This window comes from Oryctolagus cuniculus, chromosome 2, assembly GCF_051225735.1.
Source record: "Oryctolagus cuniculus isolate XC-2025 breed Fujian yellow rabbit chromosome 2, ASM5122573v1, whole genome shotgun sequence".
NCBI classification, from domain to species: domain Eukaryota; kingdom Metazoa; phylum Chordata; class Mammalia; order Lagomorpha; family Leporidae; genus Oryctolagus; species Oryctolagus cuniculus.
Window position 1 is genome coordinate 180,529,980 of NC_142868.1, and position 27,491 is coordinate 180,557,470.

The following is a 27,491-nucleotide window of genomic DNA, read 5'->3' on the forward strand; positions in this document are numbered from 1 at the left end:
TAGGAATTCCATCCAAGTCCTTCACTTGGGTGGCAGGGTCCAAGCACTTGGGCCATCATCTGCTGCCTCCTAGGGGCATTAGCAGGGAACTGGACTGGAACCAGAGTACCTGGGACTGGAACCGATATTCTGATACGGCCTGTCACATGTCTGGGCTTCACCAGCTGCATCGCAACGCCAGTCTCTCAGCTTTCCTTACTCTTAGGGTAATCTCAAAGAGTAGGTTGTATGTAGTAGTTGTATGTCTGTCTAACAGATGAAAAACTCAAATTGGAAATAATTTGTGAAAGATCTTTACACAATGCATGGCACCGTCTACTCTCATGGAAATAAAAACACAAAGGAAGAAGCAGGAGGAGAAGCAGCAGCAGCCTTGGCAGTTGAGAGGTTTCATGATCCTTCTGCACCGCCATGGTCAGAGACTGCAAGCCTAATTGTTGATATTCTCTTTTATCCTCATGGCCTAATTCCAATCCAGTATTTTCAACATGTCACCTTAGACTGTTTTCTCCCAAAACTTGCACAGTCCCCTTATAACCCTTGCAAACTGCCCAATTTTTTATTAATGGCTCCCACCAGATTTTTTCATTCAGGGTCAAAACCTTTGCATCATTCATTCAACAAATATTTAAATATTACTGAGCACATCCAAGAATTACGCTGCTGGGAGACACCATGATAATAACTTCAAGGGAGTTTTTAACTTCCTCATGGTTTATAGTTCAGCAGGAAAAACAAACCAGTGGGGAGGCCAACTAGTGCAGGGGTATTAGAGGTAGGAAGTGACGGTCTATAGGGCGGGCAGAGAAGTGTGTTCCGCAGATGCAAGCACGGGAGGCACCCAAAAATATGACTGAAACACTGAGTTGCAGGGGAAATGAGAGAAAGCGGAGACGCGCACTTGAAAATTAATGTCAAGGAATGTGGACTATTAGAAAAGTAAGAGGAAGCCATGACTACTTTTGTATATTTTTTAAAAAATTTATTTATTTTATTTGAAAGTCAGAGTTACATAGAGAGGAGGGGGAGGGGGAGGGGGAGGGGGAGGGGGAGGGGGAGGGGGAGAGACAGAAAGGTCTTCCATCTGCTGGTTCACTCTCCAGTTGGCTGCGACGGCTGCAGCTGAGCCGATCCGACCCAAAGCCGGGAGCCAGGAGCTTTCTCTGGGTCTCCCACGCGGGTGCAGGGGCCCAAGGACTTGGGCCATCTTCTACTGCTTTCCCAGGCCATGGCAGAGAGCTGGATCAGAAGTGGAGCAGCCGGGTCTCAAACCCGTGCCCATATGGGATGCCGGTGCTTCAGCCCAGGGAGTTAACCGGCTGCACCACAGCGCCGGCCCCTTACTTTTGTATATTAAAATACTCTGAGTTTCCAGAATTCCTTTTCCTTCCACTCCCTGAATCCAACCTATGACTAAATCCTCCACTGTTACTGCCTGATTTGTCCTGTCATCTCCCTTCTGCCAATCTGCCATCACCTTGGGCCCAGCCCTTCTCGTCTCCTGCTGGAGTCTTCTAACCAGTTACAGCGCCCAGACTCGCCTCGTCCACGCGGACCACGCCAGCGATGCTAAAATGCCACGCCAGCATGACCACCAAGCCAGACTACTCACGTCGGAGTTAACACAGCCATTAGCCCCCGGAGGCGGGCGGCTCCCTCCTACACTCGCCGCCGCCCCGGCTCCATCCACTCGGCTCTCCTGCCACCCCGGGCCCAATTCCCTCTCCCTCGGCACAACACAACCCCGACGGGTCCCGTCTGAGCGTTCGAATCCCCGACGCCAGGGCTCGTCACCCCTCCTCGGAGCTCGCCTCAGCTAGCAGGCTGAACCACGCATTTCTGCACTGTGTTTACTCCCAATTATGTCATTCACCCAGGTCTTCATTTTCCTGTCAGAAAAGACCCTCGCGCAGTCTCTTAGTCTAGGCCTGCGGGAGGAACTGCGTAAACGCAAATGCTAGGCAACTTTCCCCGAACCCCACCGGCCGGCGTGCGCCGAGTCTGTGGCCCCGGCCGGGGGGCAGAGGGGCGGATACCACGCGAGAGCGGACCGGAAGCGCCGGGTCCGACACACGGGAGGCCCAGACAACAAGGCTATGGAGAGGCGGCGGACAGGGAACCGAAAACCACAGACAGCAAGATGGGGGCGCGGGGCCGCGCGAGCGGCGGCCGTTGGTGGGCGTGGCCGCGCCAGTCTCGCGGGAGCGGCGGTTGGGCGGGCCGTTGCCCCCGCGGGCGGGGCAAGTTGCTAAGGAAATGCCCGCCCGCTGCGCCGCGCCGCGCCGCGCCGCGCCGCGCCGCGCCGGCCGGGCGGGGTCTGGAGCTGCGCCGTTTCCGCTTCCGCTCCCTCTGTGCTGTCGTCCCGTTACCGCCTCCTGGCCGGCCTCGCGCCTTTCACCGGCACCTTGCGTCGGCCGCGCTCACCGGCCTGCTCCTGCCACGCGCGCCCCGGGGGCTCCGGCTCCGGCGCCGGCACGGGTCGCGCCCAGCTTGTCTGCCTCTGAGGACGCCGGCCAGCTGCCGCCATGGGTGCCTACCTCTCCCAGCCCAACACAGTGAAGTGCTCCGGGGACGGGGTCGGTGCCCCGCGCCTGCCGCTGCCCTATGGCTTCTCCGCCATGCAGGGCTGGCGCGTCTCTATGGAGGTGAGGCGGCAGGGACCCGTCGGCTGGCCACTGCACGGCGGGAACCCGAAGGAGAAAGGGAGCGGGGGATGGGGCTCTCCCCGGGGAAGGGTCCCAGACGCGAGCCGGTGTCGGCAGCGGCGGTTTAGGGCGGCAGCGAGCGCGGGGTCGGCGCTTGGGGGCCGTGTGCCGGTGGCCAGCGGCGCGAGGCTCAGCCATGTGGGAGAGGCACCTTCCGCCCACTGACCGCCCTCTCCCCGAGCCTTCGCGCCATCTCCCGAGCCGCCCCAGCCCTCCGTGCTCGTAAACGGTGTGCGGGTTTGTGTGGGAGTAAAGACGAAACGAGGGACCATTTATTCATTTGCTTTTCGAGGAACAGGCGGGTAGATGGGAGCGGCTTATTATTATTTTTTTTAATTTGAATTTTTTTAAACATACATGACGTGGGGAGGTCTCTCTGGGCGAGGAACTTGACAGGGAAAAGCAAAGCCCGGGTGAATAGTCTGTTTCACGTTCTTAACACCTAGTTCCCTGGCCTTGGGCGCTGTGTGTTGGCTTCCCAGGCTCTGGTTGACTTCTCGGAGTTGTCACTCCTTGGTAAGCTTCCTCGGGGCTTTTTATGACTTTTGCAGACAAATACTGTGGCAGACACTGGACTTTTCTTTTTTATTCTGCTCGGCCCCCACCCCCTTGGGATTTCTCTAAAACTTACTGAATAATTGTCATTTGCAGGTGCTTGTTGTAGCTTAATTTCCTTGATTCGAAGTCACTAATTTCTTTTCACACCACAACTTACAACTTTCATTTTCTTTCTTTTTTTTTTTTTTTTAAGAAAATTTCACTCGATAAAAGGGGAAAATCTGGATAAGAAGGAATAGTAGTGGGAAAAATGGATGTGAAACTACAAAGAATAAGGAGAGCCTTGTTAAGAAGGAAAGGAAAAAAGATGGATAAGGTGTGTGTTTGTGAAGAGTGATTGAGTTCTAGGCAGAGAGGCCAGAGAAATGCTCTAATTATGTCTGGGATTGAGGCTTTATCCGCTGCCTAGGTGGGCTTCAGGTAGCAGCCAAGTACTGGCTCTCTTGGGAATTTTTCAGATCTTTCACTGCTCCCTGTGGTTAGCTCTGGAATGACAGCATGAACCTAAATGATTTGTTGTCAGACTCAAATGTTATACCCACAGCAGACATTAAAAATGGTTCTTTCATTAGGTATAACAGTTCAAGAATGAAGGGGATCCTGCACTTTGTGTCACCTCACTTGGTTCCTGCCTTGTACAGCTAGGAAACTGAGGCCGGGAAAGATTAGGACACTTGTCTTGTTGGAAAGAATCTGTAGGATTAGATTGTTCCAAGACACCACATGCTGGTATCGTCTGTGTCAAGCTGAAGTTTGGCATTCGTATTTCATTGGGATTGGTGTGTAGTGTAACTGGGTGCTTGGCAAAGGTATTGTCTGAGTTTTGGTAACATCTGGAAACAGCTTAGACAGGAAGGCCTTGACATTGGGTGCTCTGGAGGTTCTGTTTCTGTGACACTTTCAGTTAAGGTGAGACTTGAGTGAATACGGCATCTCAGCAAGACTTTTTCTCCAAGTTTCCCATTCTTGATTTTCTCCTTCTCTGCTGTAGTATTTCCCTTTCTTTGGTACTCTCCCTTCCAGTTTCTGCATGAACTGAGTGCTTCGATACTCTGTTTTCAAGTTGTTTGCCCAGCAATTCTGTGCCATGTGTTTCTTCACTGCAAGGTATTTCCCTTTGTTTTTGGCTTCTCTGGTAATTAGAAAGTGACCTTTCATCAGGGGCTGTTTGGTGTGTAATCTCGCCAGACTGTTCTTTAGATCTTAATCTTCCTGAGAGATAACCACTAGGATATTAAAATCTTCCTCATGTGCTGTTGCTGAATTTAGCCTCGTTGGTAGTTAACTGTCCCTAATGAAGTCCTCTTGAAGTACTGTTGGACTCTTCTGTTTCGTTGATGCTTTTTCCTCTGGCTTTATTCCACTCTCCTAAAATATAACATAGCTTCTTTGCACTGGCAGGAAAATAACCCTGACCATTGGCCTGAGTCTTAATCTTTTTAGAAAGTGTACTCCTATTCCTCTGAACCTTTAGGGCTTAATTCCACCAATTAATAAAGTCTGTTTACCTTATTTGCTTGATTCTAATGATTCAGGTGAGGTATTGTTACAATAAAAATATACCTTATGAAGATTGCTAAAATCCTGACTGCTGCATAGATTCAGCTTTAGGACAGGTTAACCCCTTCTCTTAAGGCAAGGATGGCAGCCATCAACAGCTGGCGTTTTATACTTTCTGCCTCTCTCCTGTCACTTTTGCTGTGGAACCAGGTATTTTGAGGAGGGGTTTTCCTAATACTACGATTGATGTTCCCCTCCCTTCTTTCTTCATGGTCTGGAGAGCCCTCAGTTGGTTAAGATGATGTGCTTTGGAGTTAAGAGGTGGGTGTTGTAGCACATAGGGTTAAGCTTTATCCTGCAATGCCTGCAGTGCAGGTTCAAGTCCTGACTGCTCTGTTTCTAATCCAGCTTCCTGCTAATGTTCTGGGGAAGGCAAAAGAAGATGACCCAAGTATTTGGACCTCTGCCACCCATGTGGGAGACCCAGATGGAGTTCCTGGCTCCTGGCTTCAGCCTGGCCCGGCCCTCACCCCCTCACTATTGCAGCCATTTGGCAGAGTGAACCAATAGATTGAAGATCTCTGTCTCGCCGTCTCTGTCATTCTGCCTCACAATTAGATAAAATAAAGGCTTTTTTTTTTTTTTTAAATAAGGTAGACTTGGGAGTGTTGCCTGAGAAATATATGAAGACTGACTAATGACAAGTCCAATCTGAAAGAAGATTTAGTTAATATAGTTTTAAAGTATCAAAGGTGCTATCAATTTTTGATTGTAAGGTTCTCCAGAAGTGACAAAACAGCCTTCTGTGGAAAGTTAGGAGTTTTTCTATAAATTATATTTCCATTTATTAAAGGCAGTATCAATTCCTGCAGTATGATTTTGAGTAGACCAGCTCTTTCCTGCCATATAGGAGCTGGCTTATTAATGGCAATAAGAAGTCATCTGGAATTTAGAGGTTGTACTGAGCAGAAAGTTCTTAAGATAGTGTATGACACTTTCAATCATTATATTAATGAGAAAAATATAAAACAGGACATCACGAGCATGCCATGGGTTTCCCTTTTAGAGAAGGCGTCCAAGGCTGAAGAGTATTGTCTTCAGAGTAGCATCTCATCTGTTTCAGCACTTTTTACTTAGTGTACCACATCAGGATTCTTTTGACGAGGATGAAGTTAAGCAACTTTGTGTTTTTTAAAAAAGATTGATTTATTTGAAAGGCAAAATTACAGAGAAGAAGGGGGAGACATGGAGAGAGAAAGAACCATCTGCTGCTTCACTCCCCAAATGGTTACAATGGCCAGGCCTGGGCTGGGCCAAAACCAGGAGGAAGAAATTTCGTCCAAGTCTCCCACATGGGTGGCAGGGGCACAAACTTTTAGGCCATCTTCCACTACTTTCCTGGGTGCATTAGGGAGCTAAATTGAAAGTGGAGTAGTGAAGATACGGGATGCAGGTGTTGTAGGAGGGTTAACCCTCTGCACCACAACACTGGCCCAAAGCACATTTGATAAAAGGGAATTCTATTCATTTGATTAACATGTAGTACCTATTCATCATTCAACACTAATATAAATGCCCATGAATATGGAAAAATTATTTTCTATGCCATTCCTTTTTAAGTTCTTTTTATTTGAAAGAGTTCCAGAGAGAGAGAGAGACAGAGATCTTTCATCTGCTGGTTCACTCCCCAGATGGCCACAACGGCTGGGTTAGGCCAGGCTGAAACCAGGAGCCAGGAACTCCATCTGGTCTCCAACATGAGTGATGGGATGCAAGCACTTGAGCCATTCTCTGCAGCCTTCTAGGCACTTGAGCAGGAATGCTGTATCAGAAGCAGAGGAGCTGGGACTCCAGCCAGCACTTGGATATGGGATGCCAGTGTCTCAAGTGGCAGCTTAACCACCTATACCACAGTGCCTGCCCTATGTAAGTTCTCAATCAACTGAAAGATACAATCAGAACTAGTCCCCAAGGTTTCAAGAATGTTGTACAAAAATTTCTATTGCCCAATCTTCCTAGCATTTGTTACTACTACTTCTCCACCCCTGCCTGATTCTCCTTTGGGTTATCATTTTGGAATTGTACTTTGAGAGTAAGGACCTGAATTTGACTATAGATATTTAGACATGATTAGTGGTTTTGCCTTGTAAGCTGCACTTAACAGTTATGCTATCTGGAAGCACAAATCTTTAGAACTGAAGTTAAAACTAATGCTTATTGATATTTTCTAGACTGATTTCTGATTTCAGTAGGGTGGTTTTTTTGTTTCTATCCAGAACTAGTTCAATGGGATCTATCAATTTTTAGTAATAAATAATATTTGAAAATGTATAGAGGCTGGTGATGTGGCGTAGCAGGTAAAGCCACCGCCTGCAGTGCCAACATCCCATATGGGCACCCGTTCTAGTCCCGGCTGCTCCTCTTCCAATCTGGCTCTCTGCTATGGCCTGGGAAAGCAGTAGAAGATGCCCCAAGTCCTTGGGCCCTGCACCCATGTGGGAGAATATATTTTATTTATTTAATTTTGAGAGGTAGAGTTACAGACGGAGAGATAGAGAGGCCTTCCGTCTGCTAGTTCACTTCCCTAATGGCCGTAGCAGCCTGAGCTGGGCTGATCAGGAGCCAGGAGCTTCTTCTGGGTTTCCCATGGTGCAGGGATCCAAGCACCTGGGCCATCTTCTACTGCTTTCCCAGGCCACAGCAGAGAGCTGGATCTGAAGAGCATTAGCTGGGACTTGAACCGGTGCCCATATGGGATGCTGGTGCCATAGGCGGAGGCTTTAGCCCACTATGCCACAGTGCCAGCTCCTACAGGTCCTTTTTTTTTTTTTGACAGGCAGAGTGGACAGAGAGAGACAGAGAAAGGTCTTCCTTTGCCGTTGGTTCACCCTCCAATGGCCGCCGCGGCCGGCGCGCTGCGGCCGGCGCACCACGCTGATCCGATGGCAGGAGCCAGGAGCCAGGTGCTTTTCCTGGTCTCCCATGGGGTACAGGGCCCAAGCACCTGGGCCATCCTCCACTGCACTCCCGGGCCACAGCAGAGAGCTGGCCTGGAAGAGGGGCAACTGGGACAGAATCCGGCGCCCTGACCGGGACTAGAACCCAGTGTGCCGGCGCCGCTAGGCGGAGGATTAGCCTAGTGAGCCGCGGCGCCGGCCTACAGGTCCATTTTTAAAACAGCTTTATTAAGGTATAATTCACACATTTAAAGGATAAAATTCCGTTTTATTTTATATTAATACACATTTGTACAGCTATCACCACATTCGATTTTAGAACATTTTCATCACCCCAAAAAGAAACCCTGTATCCCATACCAGTCACTTGGTCTTATCTCTCCCATCCCATGGCAATCACTAAATTGCATTCTGTTTCTACAGATTTATCTATTCTGAACATTTTATAGAAGTGGAATCATAACTGTTATCTAACTGTATATCTCACTGAATAGTATTTTTAAGAGTAGTAGTATTTTAGGTCATCAGTGTTACATAACAAATCATTCAGTGTTCTTTTTTTTAATGCTTGAATGCTATTCTGCTGTATGGAGATGTCACATTTTGTTTCCCCACTGTTCTGATCAACATGTGAATTTCCACATTTTGGCTATTGTGAATAATGATGCTGTGAACATTCATGTACAAGTCTTTATATGGACCTGTGCCCTCATTTCTCTGAACTGTATACATAGAGTGGTTTTCCTGGGAATGATATTGTAAAATAGGGTTGATTTTTGTCTATTGGCATACAACTTTTAAAATTCTTGGAGTCCCCAAAGTGATGTGTCTTTTTCATTTTATAAAAAGATTTATTACTTACTTGAAAGGCAGAGCAACAAGAGACAGAGAACTTTCATCTGCTGATTGACTCCCCAAATGGCTGCAATGGCCAGGGCTGAGCCAAGCTCAGACCAGGAGCCCAGAATGCAATCCCGGTCGCCAGCATGGGTGGCAGGAGCCCAGGTACTCAGGCCATATCCTGCTGCTTTCCTGGGTGTGTTAGCAGGGAGCGGGATCAGCAGCCGCCACTCCAAGCTGGCACAAACTGGCCCTGGCTGTTAACCCATTGGGCAGCCCCCTAATATGTGTGTGTCAATATTATTTATTTATTTGAAAGGCAGAGTTAGAGGCAGAGAGAGGTCTTCCATCTGCTGGTTCACTCCCCAGATGGCCACAAAAGCTGGAGCTGCACCAATCCAAAGCCAGGAGCCAGGAGCTTCTTCTGGGTCTCCCCTGTGGGTGCAGAGGCCCAAGGACTTGGGTCATCTTCTGCCTTCCCAGGCCATAGCAGAGAGGTGGATCAGAAGTGGAGCAGCTGGGACTCAAACCAGCGCCCATATGGGATGCCGGCACTGCAGGTGGTGCAGCTTTACCCACAGTGCCACAGCATCGGTCCCCACTAATGTATCTTTTTTATAATTTAATGAATTGAATGGTAGCTGACAGCTCCTGTGCACCTTCAGGAGGGCTGGTCACAGCAATGATCAAGGCGTGATAGGAAGGTTGGGACTTTGAGTGCACCCTCAAACCTCCAGGCAGGGAAGAGGGGCTGAAGGTTGGATTTATCACTCATGGCCAGTGATTTAATCCGTTATGACTATGTAATGAGGCTTCCATAAAACCCAGAAAGGATAGTTCAGGGAGCTTCCTGATAGTTGAACTTGCAGAGGTTCCTGGAGGGTGGCACCCAGAGGCATGGATGCTACCCTTCCCTTGCCACATCCCTTACTCTATGGATCTTTTCATCTGTGTTCTTCGTAATAGCCTTTGCAATAAACTGGTAAAGTTAAGTGTTTCTTTGAATTCTGTGAGCCACTCTAGGAAGGTAATTGAACTTGAGAAAGGGAGAGTGGGAACCCCGGTTTATAGCTAATTGGTCCAAAGCACAGGTGAAAAACCTGGGGGTTGTGATTGGCATCAGAAGGGAGAGGCTGTCTTGAGGGACTGGGCCGTCAGTCTGTGGGACCAGAAACTATCTCCAGGTGGGTAGTATCAGAATAAAATTGTGTTAATGGGTGTCCAGCTGGTGTCTGCTGCTGAAGGAAACTTGCTTGATGTGTGGAGAAAACTCACACATTGGAGGGCACGCAAGTATTTTGTGTTGTAGTAGAGTAGGGAAAAAGTTCATTTTTTCCCTCTCTCAGACTGGGTCATGTGGTAACTACTTGTTTAACATTGGAACTACTAAACTTTTCCAAAGTGGCCAAACCGTTTTACATATCCACCAGCTTTAATTTCTCATGTTTTCCCTGCACTTTTATAATAGCCATTCTATTGGAGTGAAATGATCTCATTGTGGACTTCATTTGTGTTTTCCTCATAGATAATGATGGTTGAGCATCTTTTTGTGTGCTTATTGACCTTTTGTGTGTCTTCTTTGGAGAAAAGTCTATTTAGATGCTTTATCCATTTCTTTTAAAAAATTATTTATTTGGAGGGAAAAATGGAGAAAGAGGAAGAGAATGTTCACCTGCTGGTTCACTCCCCAAATACCTGTAATGGATTGGAACTCAATCCAGGGCTCCCGTGTGGGTGGCAAGGACCCAACTACTTGAGCCATTGCCTTCTGCTTTCCAGAGTCTACATTAGCAGAAAGCTGCAACTGGGAGCAGAGTCAGGACTCTGAATGTAGGCACTTGATGTGGGATGCAAGCATCCTGACAGATGTCTTAACTGCTAGGCCAAATGCCCGCCCTTTTTGTCCCTTTTTAATTGGATTGTTTCTTTGTCATTTTATTGATTGTAAAGGTTCTTTATATATTCTGAATACAAATATTTATCATATGGTTTGTAAATATTTTCTTATTTGTGGCTTACCTTTTCATTTTCTTGATGGTCTCTGGAGCAAAAATGTTTTTGATTTTGATGGAAGTCCAATTTTTCTATTTTTTTCTTGTATCTTGTGTTTTCAGAGTTACAGCTTTTAAAAAGCTTTGCCTAACCCAAAGTCATAACAGTTTACTCTTAGGTTTTCATCTAAGAGTGTTGTAGTTTTAGCTCTTGAATTTAAGAACTAATTTGAGTTAATATTTGTGTGTGGTGTTAAGGAAGTGATCCAGTTTCATTCTTTGCATGTAGATCTCTAGTCCTCCCAGAACCAATTGTTAAAAAGACTATTCTAGGATAATTAAAAAGACTATTCACTAGGCTAATCCTCCGCCTGCGGTGCCAGCACCCCAGGTTCTAGTCCCGGTTGGGGTGCTGGGTTCTGTCCCGGTTGCTCCTCTTCCAGTCCAGCTCTCTGCTGTGGCCCGGGAAGGCAGTGGAGGATGGCCCAAGTGCTTGGGCCCTGCACCCGCTTGGGAGACCAGGAGGAAGCGCTTTTCTCCTGGCTTCGGATTGGCGCGGCATGCCGGCCATAGTGGCCGTTTGGGGAGTGAACCAACGGAAAGAAGACCTTTCTCTTTGTCTCTCTCTCTCACTGTCTAACTCTGCCTGTTTTTTTAAAAAAAAAAAAAAAAAAAAAAAAGGCTATTCTAGGGCCGGCGCTGTGGCGCAGCAGGTTAATGCCCTGGCCTGAAGCGCCAGCATCCCATATGGGTGCCAATTCTAGTCCTGGCTGCTCCTCTTTCGATCCAGCTCTCTGCTATGGTCTGGGAAAGCAGTAAGAGGATGGCCCAAGCCCTTGGGCCCCTGCACCCACGTGGGAGACCTGGAGGAAGCTCCTGGCTCCTGGCTTCGGATGGGCCCAGCTCCGGCCGTTGCAGCCAGTTGGGGAGTGAACCATCGGATGGAAGACCTTTCTCTCTCTCTCTCTCTCTGTCTCTCTCTCTCTCTGACTCTCCTCTCTGTATAACTCTGACTTTCAAATAAAAAATAAGTAAATCTTAAAAAAAAAAAGACTATTCTTTTCCCCTTGAATTATCATGACATTATTGTTGAAGATCAATTGACCATAAGTTTGAAGGTTTATTTTTGGACTGTCAGTTCCATTTCTTTGATGTAGATGTTTTTATGTGATTATCACACTATCTTGGTAGTAAGTTTTAAAGTTGAGAAGTATAATTCTTCGAAATTTGTTATGTTTTATATTTCTGCTTTTCTGAGACCTTTATATTTCCATATGAATTTTAGGGTTAAGTTGTCAATTTCTGCAGAAAGAGATCTCTCATCTGATGTTTCAGTCCCCAAATGGCCACAGCAGGATGGGCCATGTCAAAGCCAAGAGCCAGGAACTCCAACTGGGATTCCCATGTAGGTGGCAGGGACTCAAGCCATTATCCAGTGCTTTCCCAGGCACTTTAGCGGGGCACTGGATTGGAAGTGGAACAGCTAGGACTTGAATTAGCACTCTGATCAGGGATGCCAGTGTCTGAAGCAGCAGTTTAACCTGTACCACGGCACTGGTCCTAGGCTATCTGGGATTTTGATAGAGATTGTACATTTATTGGGGAGTATTAGCATCTTCACAGTATTAAGTCTTCTGGTTGATGAACATGAACTTCTTTTCCATTTTATTTAGGTCTTTATTTTCTTTCAGCAATGTTTTGAAATTTTCAAAGATCATGTTTTATTTCTGTTAGTAAATACGTTCCTGATTTTTTTTTTTAATTGGAAATAAGGCTCAAAGTTTTTTAACTTTTTTAAAAGAAAGATTTATTTATTTATTTGACAGGTAGAATTACAGAGAGAGGGAGACAGAGAGAGAACGGTCTTCCCACCCACTGGTTCACTTCCCAGATGGCTGTAATGGCCGGAGTTGAGCCATTCTAAAGCCAGGAGTGTCTTCTAGGTCTCCCACGTGGGCACAGAGGCCCAAGTACTTGGGGCATCTTGTACTGCTTTCCCAGGCTTGACGGAGGAGCAGAGCCAGGATATAAACCAGCGCCCATATGGAATTCCAGAGCCGCAGGCAGAGGCTTAGCCCACTATGCCAGAGCACCAGCCCCGTTTTTTTTTTTTTTTTTTTTTAAAGATTTGTTTATTTGAAAGGCAGAGTTACAGAGTGAGAGAGAGACTGAGAGATTTTCCACCCGCTGGTTCACTCCCCAAATTGCTATAACAGGACTGATCTGAAGCCAGGAGCCAGCAGCTTCTTCTGGTTCTCCCACTGGGTGCAGGGGCCCAAGCACTTGGGCCATCCTCCACTGCTTTCCTAGGCACATCAGCCGGGAGCTGTATTGTAAGTGGAGGAGCCGGTACTTGAACCAGTACCCGTATGGGATGCCGGTGCCGCTGATGGTAGCTTTACCCACTACACCACAGCGCTGGCCTGTTTTCTTTTTGATGCTATTATAAATGGGTTTGTTTTCTTAAAAGCATTCTTGAATAGTTATTGTTGAGTTTTGTGTATTGGTCTTGTGCCCTGCAGCCATGCTGAACTTGTTACTTAGTTCCAGTGTGGATTTTAGTTGATTTCTTGGGATTTCTCCATATAAGATTGTTATCTACAAATAATACTACTCCTGTTACTTACTCCCTCCAAATCTAAATGACATTTATTTCTTTTTCTTTCCTAACTGCCTTGGCTAGAACCTCCAGTGCAATGTTGAGCCACAGTGATGAAAGCAGATGTCCTCATCTTGTTCTTAATCTTACGGGGAAGACTTCCAATCTTTCACCATTGAGTTAGATGTTAACTGTGGGTTTTTTGTCGATGCATACTATCAGGTTGAGGAAGTTTCTTTTTATTCCTAGAGTGTTGATTCATTTGATCATTGTGCATAATCCTTTTTATGTTTTGCTAGATTTGTTTTGCCACTATTTTGTTAAGAGGGTTTTTGTGTCTATCCATAAGAGGTATTTATCGTTTTTTTGTGGGATGTTTGTCTGATTTTGGTGTTGGTGATACTGGCCTCATAGAATGGGATGGAAAGTATTGCTTCTTTTCTGTTTTGGAAGAGTTTGTGAAGAATTGATACAGTTGTCTCTTGGTATTTATGGGGATTGAGTCCAGAACTCCCTGCAGGTGCTCAAGTCCCTGACGTAAAAATGACATAGTATTTATATATAACTTATGTACATCCTCCTGTATATGTTAACTACCCTCTTCATTGCTTGTAATACCTAATACAATATTAATACTGCCCTGGATAATAAATAATAACAAAAAAGTCTGCATGATCAGTATAGAAGCAGCTAAAAATTCTTTCTCTCTCTTTTTTTTTTAATGACATTTATTTGGAGATATTGTCACAAACAGATAGAGGGAGACACAGAGAGAAAGGTCTTCCATCCACTGGTTCACTCCCTAAATGGCCCCAGCGGCCAGAGCTGGGCTGATCTGAATACAGGAAATTCCTGTGGGTCTCCCATGTTGGTGCAGGGGCCCAAGCACTTGGGCCATCTTCCACTGCTTTCCCAGGCCATAACAGAGAGCCAGATCAGAAGAGGAGCAGCCAGGACTCGAACTGTCGTGCATATGGGATGCTGGCGCCACAGATGGAGGCTCAACCCACTACACTGCAGTGCCAACCCCTAAAAAATTTTTTTCAATCTGTAGTTCATTGAGGCAAGTCCACAGATGTGGAACCTGAGGATACAGAACTCAGGGATACAGAGAGATGACTGTATTAATTTTTCTTCAGCTATTTGATGAAATTCACCAGCGAAGCCACTTGTGCCTGGGCTTCTCTTTGTGGAAAGTTGTGTGTGTATTTTATTGTGCTAAAATACATATACTACAAAATTTACTGTATTAATCATTTTAAAGCATATGGTTCCGAAGTGTTAAGTATATTCACACCATGCAACCAATCTCCAGAACTCTTTTTGTCTTATAAAACTGAAACTACATATTGATAAAACCCAATTCCTTTTCTTCCCAGAACCTTATCACCCACTATTCTGCTTTCTGTCTCTGTGATTTTGACTACTCCAATTGCCTCATGTAAGTGGAGTCATATAGTAATTATCTTTTTGTGGCTGATTTCACATAACATAGTGTACTCAGGGTTCATCCATGTATCAGAATTTTCTGAATGATAGTTCATTATGTGAATATACCTCATTTGGGTATCCATTCATCCATCAATGGATACTTGTTGCTTTTACTTTTGGATTGTTGTGAATAATGATGCTGTGAACACAGGTATACAAGCATCTCTTAGAGATCTTGTTTTTAATTCCTTTGGTTATATACCCAGAAGTAGAATTGTTGCTTTGTATGGCGATTTTATTTTATTTTATTTTTTAAGATTTATTGTTTATTTGAAAGGCAGAGTTACAGAGAGAGAGGGAGAGACAGAGACAAAAAAAAATCTTCTGGGGCCGGCGCCGTGATGCAGTACATTAATCCTCTGCCTGCAGTGCTGGCATCCATATGGGTGCAATACTAGTCCCGGCTGCTCCTCTTCCAATCCAGCTCTCTGCGATGGCCTGGGAAAGCAGTGGATGATGCCCCAAGTGCTTGGGTCCCTGAACCCGCATGGGAGACCAGGAAGAAGTACCTGGCTCCTGGCTTCAGATCAGCGCAGCTCCAGCTGTTGTGGCCTTTTGGGGAGTGAACCAACAGAAGGAAGATATTTCTCTCTGTCTCTACCTCTCAAATAAAAAAAAAAAAAAAAAAAAAAAAAAAAACAAATAAAAATAAAAAGGGCTGGAGGCACCCAGCAGGCCCTTCTGCCTTCTGTCCTTTTTTTTTTTTTTTTTTTTTTAAATTTTATTTTTTGACAGGCAGAGTGGACAGTGAGAGAAAGAAAAGTCTTCCTTTGCCGTTGGTTCACCCTCCAGTGGCTGCCGCGCTGCGGCCGGCGCACCGCACTGATCCGATGGCAGGAGCCAGGTACTTATCCTGGTCTCCCATGAGGTGCAGGGCTCAAGCACTTGGGCCATCCTCCACTGCACTCCCTGGCCACAGCAGAGAGCTGGCCTGGAAGAGGGGCAACCGGGACAGAATCCGGTGCCCCAACCAGGACTACAACTCGGTGTGCCGGCGCCGCAAGGCGGAGGATTAGCCTAGTGAGCTGCGGCGCTGGCTCTGTCCTTTATTTAAAAAAAAGGGGTGGGGAAAGATCTTCCATCTGCTGGTTAGCTCCCCAGATGGCTACAGTGGCTGGAGCTATGCCAAAGCCATAAGCCCAGAGCTACTTCTATGTCTCCTATGTGGTTGTAGGGGCCCCAGGACTTGGGTAATCTTCCATTGCTTTCCCAGGCCCATTAGCAGGGAGCTGGATCAGAAATGGAGCAACTGGATCTCAAACTGCTACCCATATGGTGTGTTGGCATCGCAGGTGGTAGCTTAACCTGCTACACAAAAATACCAGCCCCTAATTTGTTTTTTGGTTTTTTTTGAGGTGCTATTATACTGTTATCCACAGTGAGTATATAATTTTACAATCCCACCAATAACACATAAAGGTTCTGATTTTTCCATGTTCTTCCAATAGTTATTGTCTGACTTTTTTGATGATAGTCATCCTAATGGGTATGAATTGGTTGTTTGCACTTTTATGAATGATTTTTTAAAAAATTTATTTATTTATTTGAAAGTCAGGGTTATACAGAGAGAGGAGAGGTATATATATATAGAGAGAGAGGTCTTCCATCCGATGATTCACTTCCCAGTTGGCCACAATGGCTGGAGCTGCACTGATCTGAAGCCAGGAGCCTCTTCCGGGTCTCCCACGTGGGTGCAAGGGCCCAAGGACTTGGGCCATCTTCTACTACTTTCCCAGGCCATAACAGAGAGCTGGATCGGAAGTGGTGCAGCCTAGTCTTGAACCAGTGCCCATAGGGGATGCCGGCGCTACAGGCCAGGTATGCTGCTGCGCCACAATGCTGGTCCCTTTTATGAATGATTAATTGGAATCGGAGCAGCCTCCATGCGCAAGAAGAATCTCCTAAATGATGTCAAAACTCTTGGAAAATGAGTTATCAGTCCAATTGCAAGAAAATCCTTGGACATATGAGTGATCAGAAATGATTTCACTTCTGTGGGCACTAGACCAGGTAGTAAAATTCGGGGAAAATAATTCAAATGCTTTTGAGCCATACAGAGGCTTAAAGCTACTACAGTATCTTTCCTAAAGATGTAAGAACAGGGGCCGGCGCTGTGGCAGAGCAGTTAAAGCTGCCACCTGCAGTGCTGGCATCCCATATGGACACTGATTTGAGCCTCGGCTGCTCCACTTCTGATCCAGCTCTCTGCTATGGCCTGGGAAAGCAGTAGAAGGTGATCCAAGTCCTTGGGCCCCTGCACCTACGTGGGAGACCTGGAAGAAGCTGCTGGTTTTGGGTTGGCTCAGCTCCATTGTGGCCATCTGGGAAGTAAACCAGCAGATGGAAGACCCTTTCTTTCTGTCTCTGTCTCTGCTTCTCTGTAACTCTACCTTTCAAATAAATAAATAAAATCTTTTTTTTTTTTTTTTGACAGGCAGAGTGGACAGTGAGAGAGAGAGAGAGACAGAGAGAAAGGTCTTCCTTTGCCGTTGGTTCACCCTCCAATGGCCGCCGCGGCTGGCGCGCTGCAGCCGGCGTACCACGCTGATCCAAAGGCAGGAGCCAGGTGCTTCTCCTGGTCTCCCATGGGGTGCAGGGCCCAAGCACTTGGGCCATCCTCCACTGCACTCCCTGGCTACAGCAGAGAGCTGGCCTGGAAGAAGGGCAACTGGGACAGAATCCGGTGCCCCGACCGGGACTAGAACCCAGTGTGCCGGCGCCGCAGGCGGAGGATTAGCCTAGTGAGCCGCGGCGCCGGCCAAAATCTTTTTTTTTTTTTTTTTTTTAAGATTTATTTATTTATTTGAAAGTCAGAGTTAGGCAGAGAAAGTGGTCTTCCGTCCTCTGGTTCACTCTCCAGTTAGCCACAACAGCCAGAGCTGCACCAGTCTGGAGCCAGGAGCTTCTTCTGGGTCTCCCACGCGGGTGCAGGGCCCCAAGGACTTGGGCCATCTTCTGCTGCTTTCCCAGGCCATAGCAAAGAGCTGGATCAGAAGTGGAGCAGCCAGGTCTTGAACTGGTGCCCATATGGGATGCCGGCACTGCAGGCGGCGGTTCTACCTGCTGTGCCACAGTGCCGGCTCCAAAAAATAAAATCTTTTTTTAAAAATGATATAAGAACGTAGCAAGATGATATTATAATAATCATTTATAAAATTAATGTTCCAGAAAGGAAATTAATTTTTATTATTAACCATTTTTCTATTATTATTCTTTGCATACCCAAGACATTTGTTACCCTTCCCCAAACTAGGAACAAGAATCCCATAGGTGGGTAAAAGAAGGAAAAGATTCCTCTCCATTTCCATAATACTGACTGCTTATTAGTTTCATTATTTTTTTTAAAAAAGATTTTATTTATTTGAAAGGCAGAGTTACAGAGAAAGATCTTCCATGCGCTGGTTCACTCCCCAAATGGCCACAGTGATCAGGGCTGGGCTGGGCCGGGCTGGGCCAGGCCAAAGCCAAGGGCCAGGGGCTTCTTCTGGGTCTCCCACGTGAGTACAGGAGTCCAAGGATTTGGGCCATCCTCCTCCTCTGCTTTATTAATTTTTATTTTATTTATTTGAGAGACAATGCTCCAATCTGCCATTTCATTCCCTAAATGTGTGCAGTTGGCTGGGGCTGATCCAAGGTCAAAGCTAGGAGCCAGGAATATAATCCAGTCTCCCAGGTAGGTGGTGGGAAACCAGACACTTGACTCCTCACTGTTGCCTCCCAGGATCTGCATTAGCAGGAAGTGAAGTCCAAGAGCCAGAGCTGCTTACTGAATGAATCTAGACATTGATGAAGGTTGTAGGGGTCACAGTAATTAGACTAAATGACTGCTCCTGATTTTTTTGTTGTTGTTTTTTCTGAAACTATTTTTAAGCTTTTTAGATTCTTTAAAAATATTTATTTTATTTAAAAGGCAGAGGCAGAGAGAGAGAGAGTGAGAGAGGTCTTCCATCTACTGGTTTATTCCCCAAATTGCTGCAATGGCCAGAACTGAACTGATCTGAAGCCAGGAGCCTAGAGCTTCTTCCAGATCTCCCTCACAGGTGGAAGATCCCAATGATTTGGGCCATCTTCTACTTTTCTAGGTATAGCAAAGAGCTGGATTGGAAGTAGAGCATCTGGGCCTTGAACCAACACACATATGGGATGTTGGCACTGCAGGTGACAACTTTACCTCTATGCCGCAGCACCAGCCCCAGGTTTTTTGTTTGTTTGTTTGTTTGTTTTTTTTTTAATAAGGAAAGAGGGGCCGGCGCCGCGGCTCACTAGGTTAATCCTCCGCCTAGCGGCGCCGGCACACCGGGTTCTAGTCCCGATCGGGGCGCCGGATTCTGTCCCGGTTGCCCCTCTTCCAGGCCAGCTCTCTGCTGTGGCCCGGGAGTGCAGTGGAGGATGGCCCAGGTGCTTGGGCCCTGCACCCCATGGGAGACCAGGAAAAGCACCTGGCTCCTGGCTCCTGCCATCGGATCAGCACGGTGCGCCGGCCGCAGCGCACCGGCCGCGGCGGCCATTGGAGGGTGAACCAACGGCAAAGGAAGACCTTTCTCTCTGTCTCTCTCTCTCACTGTCCACTCTGCCTGTCAAAAAAATTAAAAAAAAATAAAAATAAAAAATAAAATAATAAGGAAAGAGGGAGTCAGAATTGGAGAAGGAAATGTGGTAATGGAAGTAAAGGTCAGAGAGGGAGGTTTATTTTTTTGTTTTGTTTTTTAAGGTTTAGTTATTTGAAAGGCAAAGTTTATACACAGAGAGATCTTCCAGCTGTTGGTTCACTCCCCCAACTGGCTGCCATTATCAAGGCTGGGTCAGGCTGAAGTCAGGAGTCTGGAACTCCATCCAAGTATCCAATGTGGGTGGCAGGGGCTCAGACACTTGGGCCATCTTCTGCTGCTTTCCCAGGTTCATTAGCAGGAAGCTGAATCAGAGGTAGAGTGAGGGCTGGCGCTGTGGCTCATTTGGTTAATCCTCTGCCTGTGGCACTGGGTTCTAGTCCTGGTTGCTCCTCTTCCAGTCCAACTCTCTGCTGTGGCCTGGGAGGGCAGTGGAGGATGGCCCAAGTGTTTGGGCTCCTGCACCCGCATGGGAGACCAGGAGGAAGCACCTGGCTCCTGGCTTCGGATCGGCGCAGCGCCGGCAGTGGTGGCCATTTGGGGAGTGAATCAACAGAAAGAAGACCTTTTTCTCTGTCTCTCTCTCTCACTGTCTATAACTCTACCTGTAAAAAAAAAAAAAAAAGAAGAAGAAGAAGAAGAAGTAGAAGTAGAGAGAAACTGGTGCTCTGATATGAGATGCTGATGCCACAACCCACTGTAATATCAAACAAAATTAACTAGATATGAACTCCATGATACATTGTTATATGAGAAATGTTCAGGGTCTCACTGTGGCGCAGTAGGCTCAGCCTCCAAGTGTGGCACCAGCATCCTATATGGGTGCTCAATCTAGTCCCGGCTGCTCCTCTTCCAATCCAGCTCTCTGCTATGGCCCGGAGAAGCAATAGAAGATGGCCCAAGTGCTTGGGCCCCTGCACCCACTCGGGAGACCTGGAAGAAGCTCCTGGCTTCAGATTGGCTCAGCCCTGGCCATTGTGACCATTTGGGGAGTGAACCAGTGGATGAAAGGCCTTTATCTCTGTCTCTTTCTCTCTCTCTCTCTATCTATAACTCTGCCTTTCTAATAAATAAATAAACTCTTTAAAAAAATTAAATATGAAAAATATTGTATGATATACCTGCACTCCTGTTTTTTTAATGTTTACTTACTTGAAGAGAGAATTTTCCATTTGGTAGTTCATTCCCCAGATAGCTTCAGTTGGGTCAGGCAGAAACCAGGAGCCAGAAACTCCATCCAGATCTTCCAGATTGGTGGCAGGAGCCCAAGTACTTGAGCCATCTTTTGCTGCCTTCCTAGGCACATTAGCAACAAGCTGGATTGGAAGACTCGAACTGATACTGATAGAGTTGCCAACATTGTAAGTGGTAGTTTGACTGCCACAATGCTGGCACCTCCCACTCCTGGTCATAGCTGTTCCCCTCCAGTTCTCCCCTCTTCCTGCCATCCCATGAGATAACTCAAACTCCATCCCTGATATCTTCAGACTCGTAGCTCTGAAGGACCTTCTGTAGTCTGTCTGGTAAGTGGATGCATCATTGGCAGCAAGATTGTGGCAATAGCCAGTTTGAAGTAATGCTAGTGTCTTTCCTCCTGGGGCCACACATAAGTCAAGCACAGTGTCTCCAGGCTGCAAGCTAAAGGCCAGGACAAGCAGCAAGGAAGCAGCATCCATGAGGTAGTAGTCCGTGACACCCAGGTTGCCGAGTCTGGCAGGAGAGAAGCATTGACATCTCCTTTGACAAAAGTGCATCATCAAAGGTTTGGACTGTAGACCCAGGAGGCTGGGGGTGGGTTTGTGGATTGGTCATTCTCAGGGTTGATGGCTTCATTCAGGAAGTCCCTGGCACTCATCTGCTCCAGCTTAGCACTCGCATGATCTCAAGCAGCAGTCATTGACTAGTGCACCATACTTCTGCTTTGAGAGGAGACTGACATGGAGAGATGGCCAAAGATCCCCAAACTGCATGCCGCAGTTATGTTGAAATTCTGCAGAGCCAGTTGACTGGCAGGAAATTTGGGCTCTGTGGCAGCCTTCAGTCATGCAGTGACTGGCACCACAATGCTCAGAATCACAGAGTTGAGGGTTATTTCAGAAAAGTTCCAGAACTCAGGGCAGTGGGATAGGGAGAATTCACCGAACCCATTTCTTACCTCGATGTCTCCATGGGACTGTCACAAAGTCCACATTTTTCACCATCTCCTGAGCATATCTCGGTATGGATGCAGCCATATCAGCATCCATGCATCCATACAATTTTAAACCCAAAAATGTAATTTCCTTCCATGCAAATTCATGTCTTTAATCTTTATTTGTAAAGATTTAGGTGAAATTGTGTATTGCAAATCTAAATGGTTGGCCCTGGGATGCAGGAACATCTTATCAGATTGACATCAGGAATAACAACCAACCCTTTCTTAATGCAGATGCATAGTTGTCTAAAAGGTTAGGAGAGCTGTATGTGTTACGTGGCTTAGTAAGGTAGACCTCATAACCTTGACGGAGGTGACTGTGTGCTCTTAGTCATCTCCTTCACTCAGAGTGGTTCTTGTGTTATATCTCTGGGTTTAGGGTAGGCAGTGAAGACAGTATCTTATTAAAGGTAGTTTTGAGGCACCTGGGAACTATCATTGTAAGCAGATGTGGAGGACTTGATGTGTTGTAAAAAATAGTATTTGGTCCCAGAGCTATAAAAAAATTTGATACAGCCTTTGCTTTCATGTTGGTTCAGATCCAGTTCTGGAGCTAAGACTCTCTCACCTCAGTGAATGTAATACATGTAATACAATGATAACAATACAGAGCAGCATCTGCTAAGTGCCAGATTGTTGGCAGACGCAAGAAATACTAAGAGTTAGAGCACTGGTGGTGCTGGGACAGGGCTCTTGGAGGTGGTGAGACTTCAGCTGGACCTGAAGGGAGAAATGAGGAAGAAAGTGGGGAAAGAAACAGTACATTCTAGGAGGGCATGCTACTGCCTTGCTTGGTGGGTGTCAGTGTCAAGAGTGGAGTAGTTTCTATTGGGAAATAGTGAGAGTTAAGAGATTAAGTCATAAAGATGGGTAGGAATGATGTCTGAGTGCCTTGAAGCAAGGTAATCCAGGAGCAACATGATGAAAGCTACCGTGGAAAACTCAGCAGGACTTAAGTGATGCATGGTGGGAGGCAGGAAGTTAAAGATGACTGGTGTTAGCTGTTACCTGAGGGAGTTAGGATTCCATTGACAGATAAGACCGGGAGGGAAAGCTTTGATGTTTTGGAGACCGCTGAGTTTACCAGGGCTGCGGAGTGATGAAAGACCATCCTGTAGAAACAAGTAATTGGAGGTACGTAACCACAGTTCTTCACAGAATCCGAGAAAGATTGTTACAGTTTATACTATTTAATTCTGCAATTATTTGGGGAGAATGAAGCCTACCAAATGGTTATTTGCATTGTGTTGTTAAGGTTATTGCCTTCTCTGTGAAGTAAGACCTTGAAGGACTTGAGTTCAGGAGTTTAAGATGAAATTCATTCTAGGAAGAGAGTGAAACATTGCTTTTGAAGCAGAAATAAGGGACAGGCTAGATAAAGCTAAAACTACCAAGGAGACTTTGAGTTAGAATAGAGAAGATGAGATAGTTCTTAAGAGGTGTGTTCATTTGCTGAGAGTGAATTGAGAACTTGAATTGAATAGGAAAGATTTGCCACTGGTTATATGTATTTAGGAGTTAATATAGCCAGGGCCGCGGCTCACTAGGCTAATCCTCCACCTAGCGGCGCCGGCACACCAGGTTCTAGTCCCGGTCGGGGCGCCGGATTCTGTCCCGGTTGCCCCTCTTCCAGGCCAGCTCTCTGCTGTGGCCCGGGAGTGCAGTGGAGGATGGCCCAAGTGCTTGGGCCCTGCACCCCATGGGAGACCAGGATAAGTACCTGGCTTCTGCCTTCAGATCGGCGCAGTGCGCCAGCTGCAGCGCGCCGGCAGCGGCGGCCATTGGAGGGTGAACCAACGGCAAAGGAAGACCTTTCTCTCTGTCTCTCTCTCTCTCTGTCCACTCCGCCTGTAAAAAAAAAAAAAAAAAAAAAAAAAAAAAGGAGTTAATATAAAATTTAAATATATAGAGAGAGAATGAGAGAGAGAGATGCTGAATGTAAGTAGTAACCACAGTTTCTTCTTCTTTCTTTTCTTTCCTTTTTTTAAGATTTATTTATTTATTTGAAAGGCAGAGTTACAGAGAGGCAGAGGCAGAGAGAGAGAAGTCTTCCCATCTGCTGGTTCACTCCCCAGATGGCCACAATGGCTGGAGCTGCTCTGATCCGAAACCAGGAGCCAGGAGCTTCTTCTGGGTCTCCCACATGGGTGCAGGGGCCCAAGGACTTGGCCCGTCTTCTGCCTTCCCAGGCCATAGCAGAAAGTTGGATTAGAAGTGGAGCAGCCGGGACTTGAACTGGCGCCCATATGGGATGCTGGCACTGCAGGCGGCAGCTTTACCTGCTATGCCACAGTGCTGGTCCCATGACCACAGTTTCAACATAATATCATAATATTTTATGAGTAGCCATCCTCAGTGATTCTGATTCAGAACATTAAACAGTCAATGGGGTTATACAAGGCTGAGTAAGTATTTCTAGATTGCTAGGAGACAGTGTTGAAATACTTGGCTCTGGCTTAGAAAGGGACAGAGAAAGAGAAAGGGCTAAAGGTTATGAACAAAGATGTAAAGGGGGAAATCAAAGTGTTTTGAGAAGATGGAGCAGTTTCAAGAGATAATGCACCGGGTTTTTTTTTTTTTTTCCTAAGATTTATTTATTTATTTATTTGAAGGGCAGAGTTAGAGAGAGAGAGTTCTTGCATACACTGGTTCTCTCCCCAGAGAGTTGCAACGGCCGGAGCTACTCTGATCTGGAGCCAGGAGCTTCTTTCAGGTCTCATGCAGGTGCAGGGGCCCAAGGATTTGGGCCATCTTCTACTGCTTTCCCAGGCTATAGCAGAGAGCTTGATTTAGTGGAGCAGCTGGGTCTGGAACTGGTGCCCATATGGGATGCCAGCACTGCAGGCAGCGGCTTTATGTGCTACGCTATGGCGCCAGCCCTGATAATACACTTTCGCAGCATTACCAAGAAGTAGAGAAGGTAATGTCTGTTATGAGCATTCTTTGAGTTAAATGGTTGAGAAGAAAAATGTGAACCAGATGATCAATATCAGAACAGAAAAATATTTAAATAGCAAATTCAAGTTTACAAAAGGCTTTTACATATTTGGTAGCATCCTTTTTTTTTTTTTTTTTTTTTTTTGGTGACAGGCAGAGTTAGAGACAGTGAGAGAGAGAGACAGAGAGAAAGGTCTTCCTTTCCATTGGTTCACCCCCGAAATGGCTGCTATGGCCAGTGTGCTGCGGCCGGCACACTGCACCGATCCAAAGCCAGGAGCCAGGTGCTTCCTCCTGGTCTCCCATGCGGGTACAGGGGTCCAAGCACTTGGGCCATCCTCCACTGCCTTCCCAGGCCACAGCAGAGAGCTGGACTGGAAGAGGAGCAATCAGGACTAGAATCTGCCACCCATATGGGATGCTAGCGCCACAGGTGGAGGATTAACCAAGTGAGCCACGGCGCCGGCCCGGCCCCTTCATTATTTCCTAAACAGTAACCGAATAACAACTATTGATTTTCAGAGCATTTATATTATTTTGGACATTATAAGTAATTTAAAGATGAGTTACAGTATGGAGGAGAATGTGCTTGGTTCTAGGTCAATACTGTGCTATTATATAAAGGGCTTAGCATCTGCAGATTTTGATATCCCAAGTATCCTGGAATCAGTCCCTCAGAGATACTGGCTGGATATTGAGGACAGCTGTCTATGGTGGGAAGGCAGCTCAAGGTTGGTTCATAAGTTTGTTTTGTTGTCCTTACCATTCAAAATGAAACAAATGTGACTTGTACCAAAAATTTAAAAAATGAAAAGTAGGGAGGTCGGCACTATGGCATAGCAGATAAAGCTGCTGCATATGGTGCTGGCATCCCATATAGGCGCCAGTTTGAGTCCTGGCTGCTCCACTTCTGATCCAGCTTTCTGCTATGGCCTGGGTAAGCAGTGGAAGATGGCCCAAGTGCTTGGGCCCCTGCACTCACGTGGGAGACCCACATGAAGATCCAGGCTCCTGGCTTCAGATCAGCTCAGCTCTGGCTGTTGCTGCTATTTGGAGAGTGAACCAGCAGATGGAAGACCTCTTTCTCTGACTCTCTGCCTCTGCATCTCTGTGGTCCAGCCATACAAATAAATGAATAAATCTTTTTTTATTTTTAAAAGATTTATTTATTTATTTGAAAGAGTTACACCACAGAGGAGAGTCAGAGAGAGAGAGAGAGAGAGGGAGAGAGATCTTCCATCTGATGGTTCACTCCCAGTTGGCTGCAACAGCCGGAGGTGAGCCAATCTGAAGTCAGGAGCCAGGTACTTCTTCTTGGTCTCCCACATGGGTGCAGGGCCCAAGGACTTGGGCCATCTTCTGCTGCTTTCCCAGGCCATAGCAGAGAGCTGGATCGGAAGTAGAGCAGCCAGGTCTCTAACTGGCGCCCATATGGGATGCCAGTGCTTTAGGCCAGGGTATTAACCCACTGCGCCACAGAGGCAACCCCAGTAAATCTTAAAATAAAACAAAGCAAAAAAAGCTGAAAAGTAAGAAACAGTTATTACCCAAATTTTACCCTCTACTGCTGTTCAGTGTGTAATCTTCCAGACTGATACAGATCTGTATTTTTATTGCTTAATGTGAACTGGTTTCCAAATTAACACATAATCACCATTTCTTTTTTTATTATTTTTTTTTTATATTTTGTCAAAACAGTTGATATCTTGAGCGTTACTGAGCCAACAGGGTATCAAAATGAAAAGTTTTATTCATTTTGAAAGAGTTACGTTGCCGGTGCCACGGCTCACTAGGCTAATCCTCCACCTAGCGGCGCCGGCACACCGGGTTCTAGTCCCGGTCGGGGCGCCGGATTCTGTCCCGGTTGCCCCTCTTCCAGGCCAGCTCTCTGCTGTGGCCCGGGAAGGCAGTGGAGGATGGCCCAAGTGCTTGGGCCCTGCACCTCATGGGAGACCAGGGGAAGCACCTGGCTTCTGCCTTCGGATCGGCGCAGTGTGCCGGCCGCAGCGCGCCAGCCGTGGCGGCCATTGGAGGGTGAACCAACAGCAAAAGGAAGACCTTTCTCTCTGTCTCTCTCTCTCACTATCCACTCTGCCTGTCAAAAAAATTAAAAAAAAAAAAAAAAAAAAAAAAAAAAGAGTTACGGAGAGAGGTCTTCCCTCCACTGGTTTACTCCCCTAACTGCCAGAGCTGAAGCTGAGCTAATCTGAAGCCAGGAGCCTGGAGTTTCCTCTGGGTCTCCCACATGGGTGCATGGGCCCAAGAACTTGGGCCATCCTCTGCTGCTTTCCCAGGCACATTAGTGGGGAGCTGGATCAGAAGTGGAGCACCCGGGGCCTTAACCCACTGTGCCACAGCGCCAGCCCCATAATCATCATTTCTAACAGCTGCATATATTGAAGGGATATACTGTTTGTAATCTCTTCCTTGAAATTAGATGGTTATAATTGTTTTCATTATTAAATAATATAGTGAATATTCTTATACCTATCTTGGTATCCTTGTGTAAAATAAACTTTTTGAAGTCAAAGTACTAGATCAAAGGGTATGCACATTAAATTTTGATAGATATTATCAAATTGCCCTCTAGGAAGACTGTACTAATTTATATATTCCTGTCAACCAAGATATAAGAATGAGTACCTTTCTTATTAAGATTTTATTTGTTTATTTGAGAGGTAGAGTTAGAGACAGAGAAAAAGGCCTTCTATCTGCTGGTTCACTCCCCAGAGGGCTGCAATAGCCAGAACTGGGCCAGTCCGTAGCCAAAAGCTTCTTCTGGGTCTCCCATGTGGATGCAGGGGCCCTAGCACTTGGGCCATCTTTCACTGCTTTCTCAGACCAGAGAGCTAGATTGGAAGAGGAGCAGCCGGGACACAACTAGCACCATATGGGATGCCAGCACTGCAGGCAGAGGCTTAGCCTTCTGTGCCACAGTGGAGCCCCTTTACCTTTACTCTTATTACCCTAGATCCTGGTAATCTTGTTTCATCATTCTGATTTTGCACAAAAGGCTGTCTAATTTAATGCTCATTTCTTTGATGACTAATAAGGTTATCTATTGTTTTCTTCTGTTCACTGAGACTGAGTCTTAATGCTTCGCAATCATATA

At 46.4% G+C, this 27,491-nt stretch overlaps 1 protein-coding gene and 1 pseudogene across 3 annotated transcripts in view; one reads left to right on the forward strand and one right to left on the reverse strand.

The window, feature by feature from the left end:
- The first annotated feature begins 2,279 nt into the window (after positions 1–2,279).
- PPM1G (protein phosphatase, Mg2+/Mn2+ dependent 1G) overlaps positions 2,280–27,491 on the forward strand; it is a 32,766-nt gene continuing 7,554 nt past the window's right edge. Inside the window, exon 1 of one of the 3 annotated variants that reach the window (XM_017340854.4) lies at positions 2,280–2,645. In XM_017340854.4, coding sequence (XP_017196343.1) covers positions 2,526–2,645 — 120 coding nt within the window. In that variant the 5' untranslated portion in view covers positions 2,280–2,525. The remainder of the gene's footprint in view (positions 2,646–27,491) is intronic. The other 2 variants (XM_002709952.6, XM_089326642.1) reach the window with 2 other exon arrangements.
- LOC127485926 (5-cytosine rRNA methyltransferase NSUN4 pseudogene) lies at positions 20,435–21,233 on the reverse strand (annotated as a pseudogene).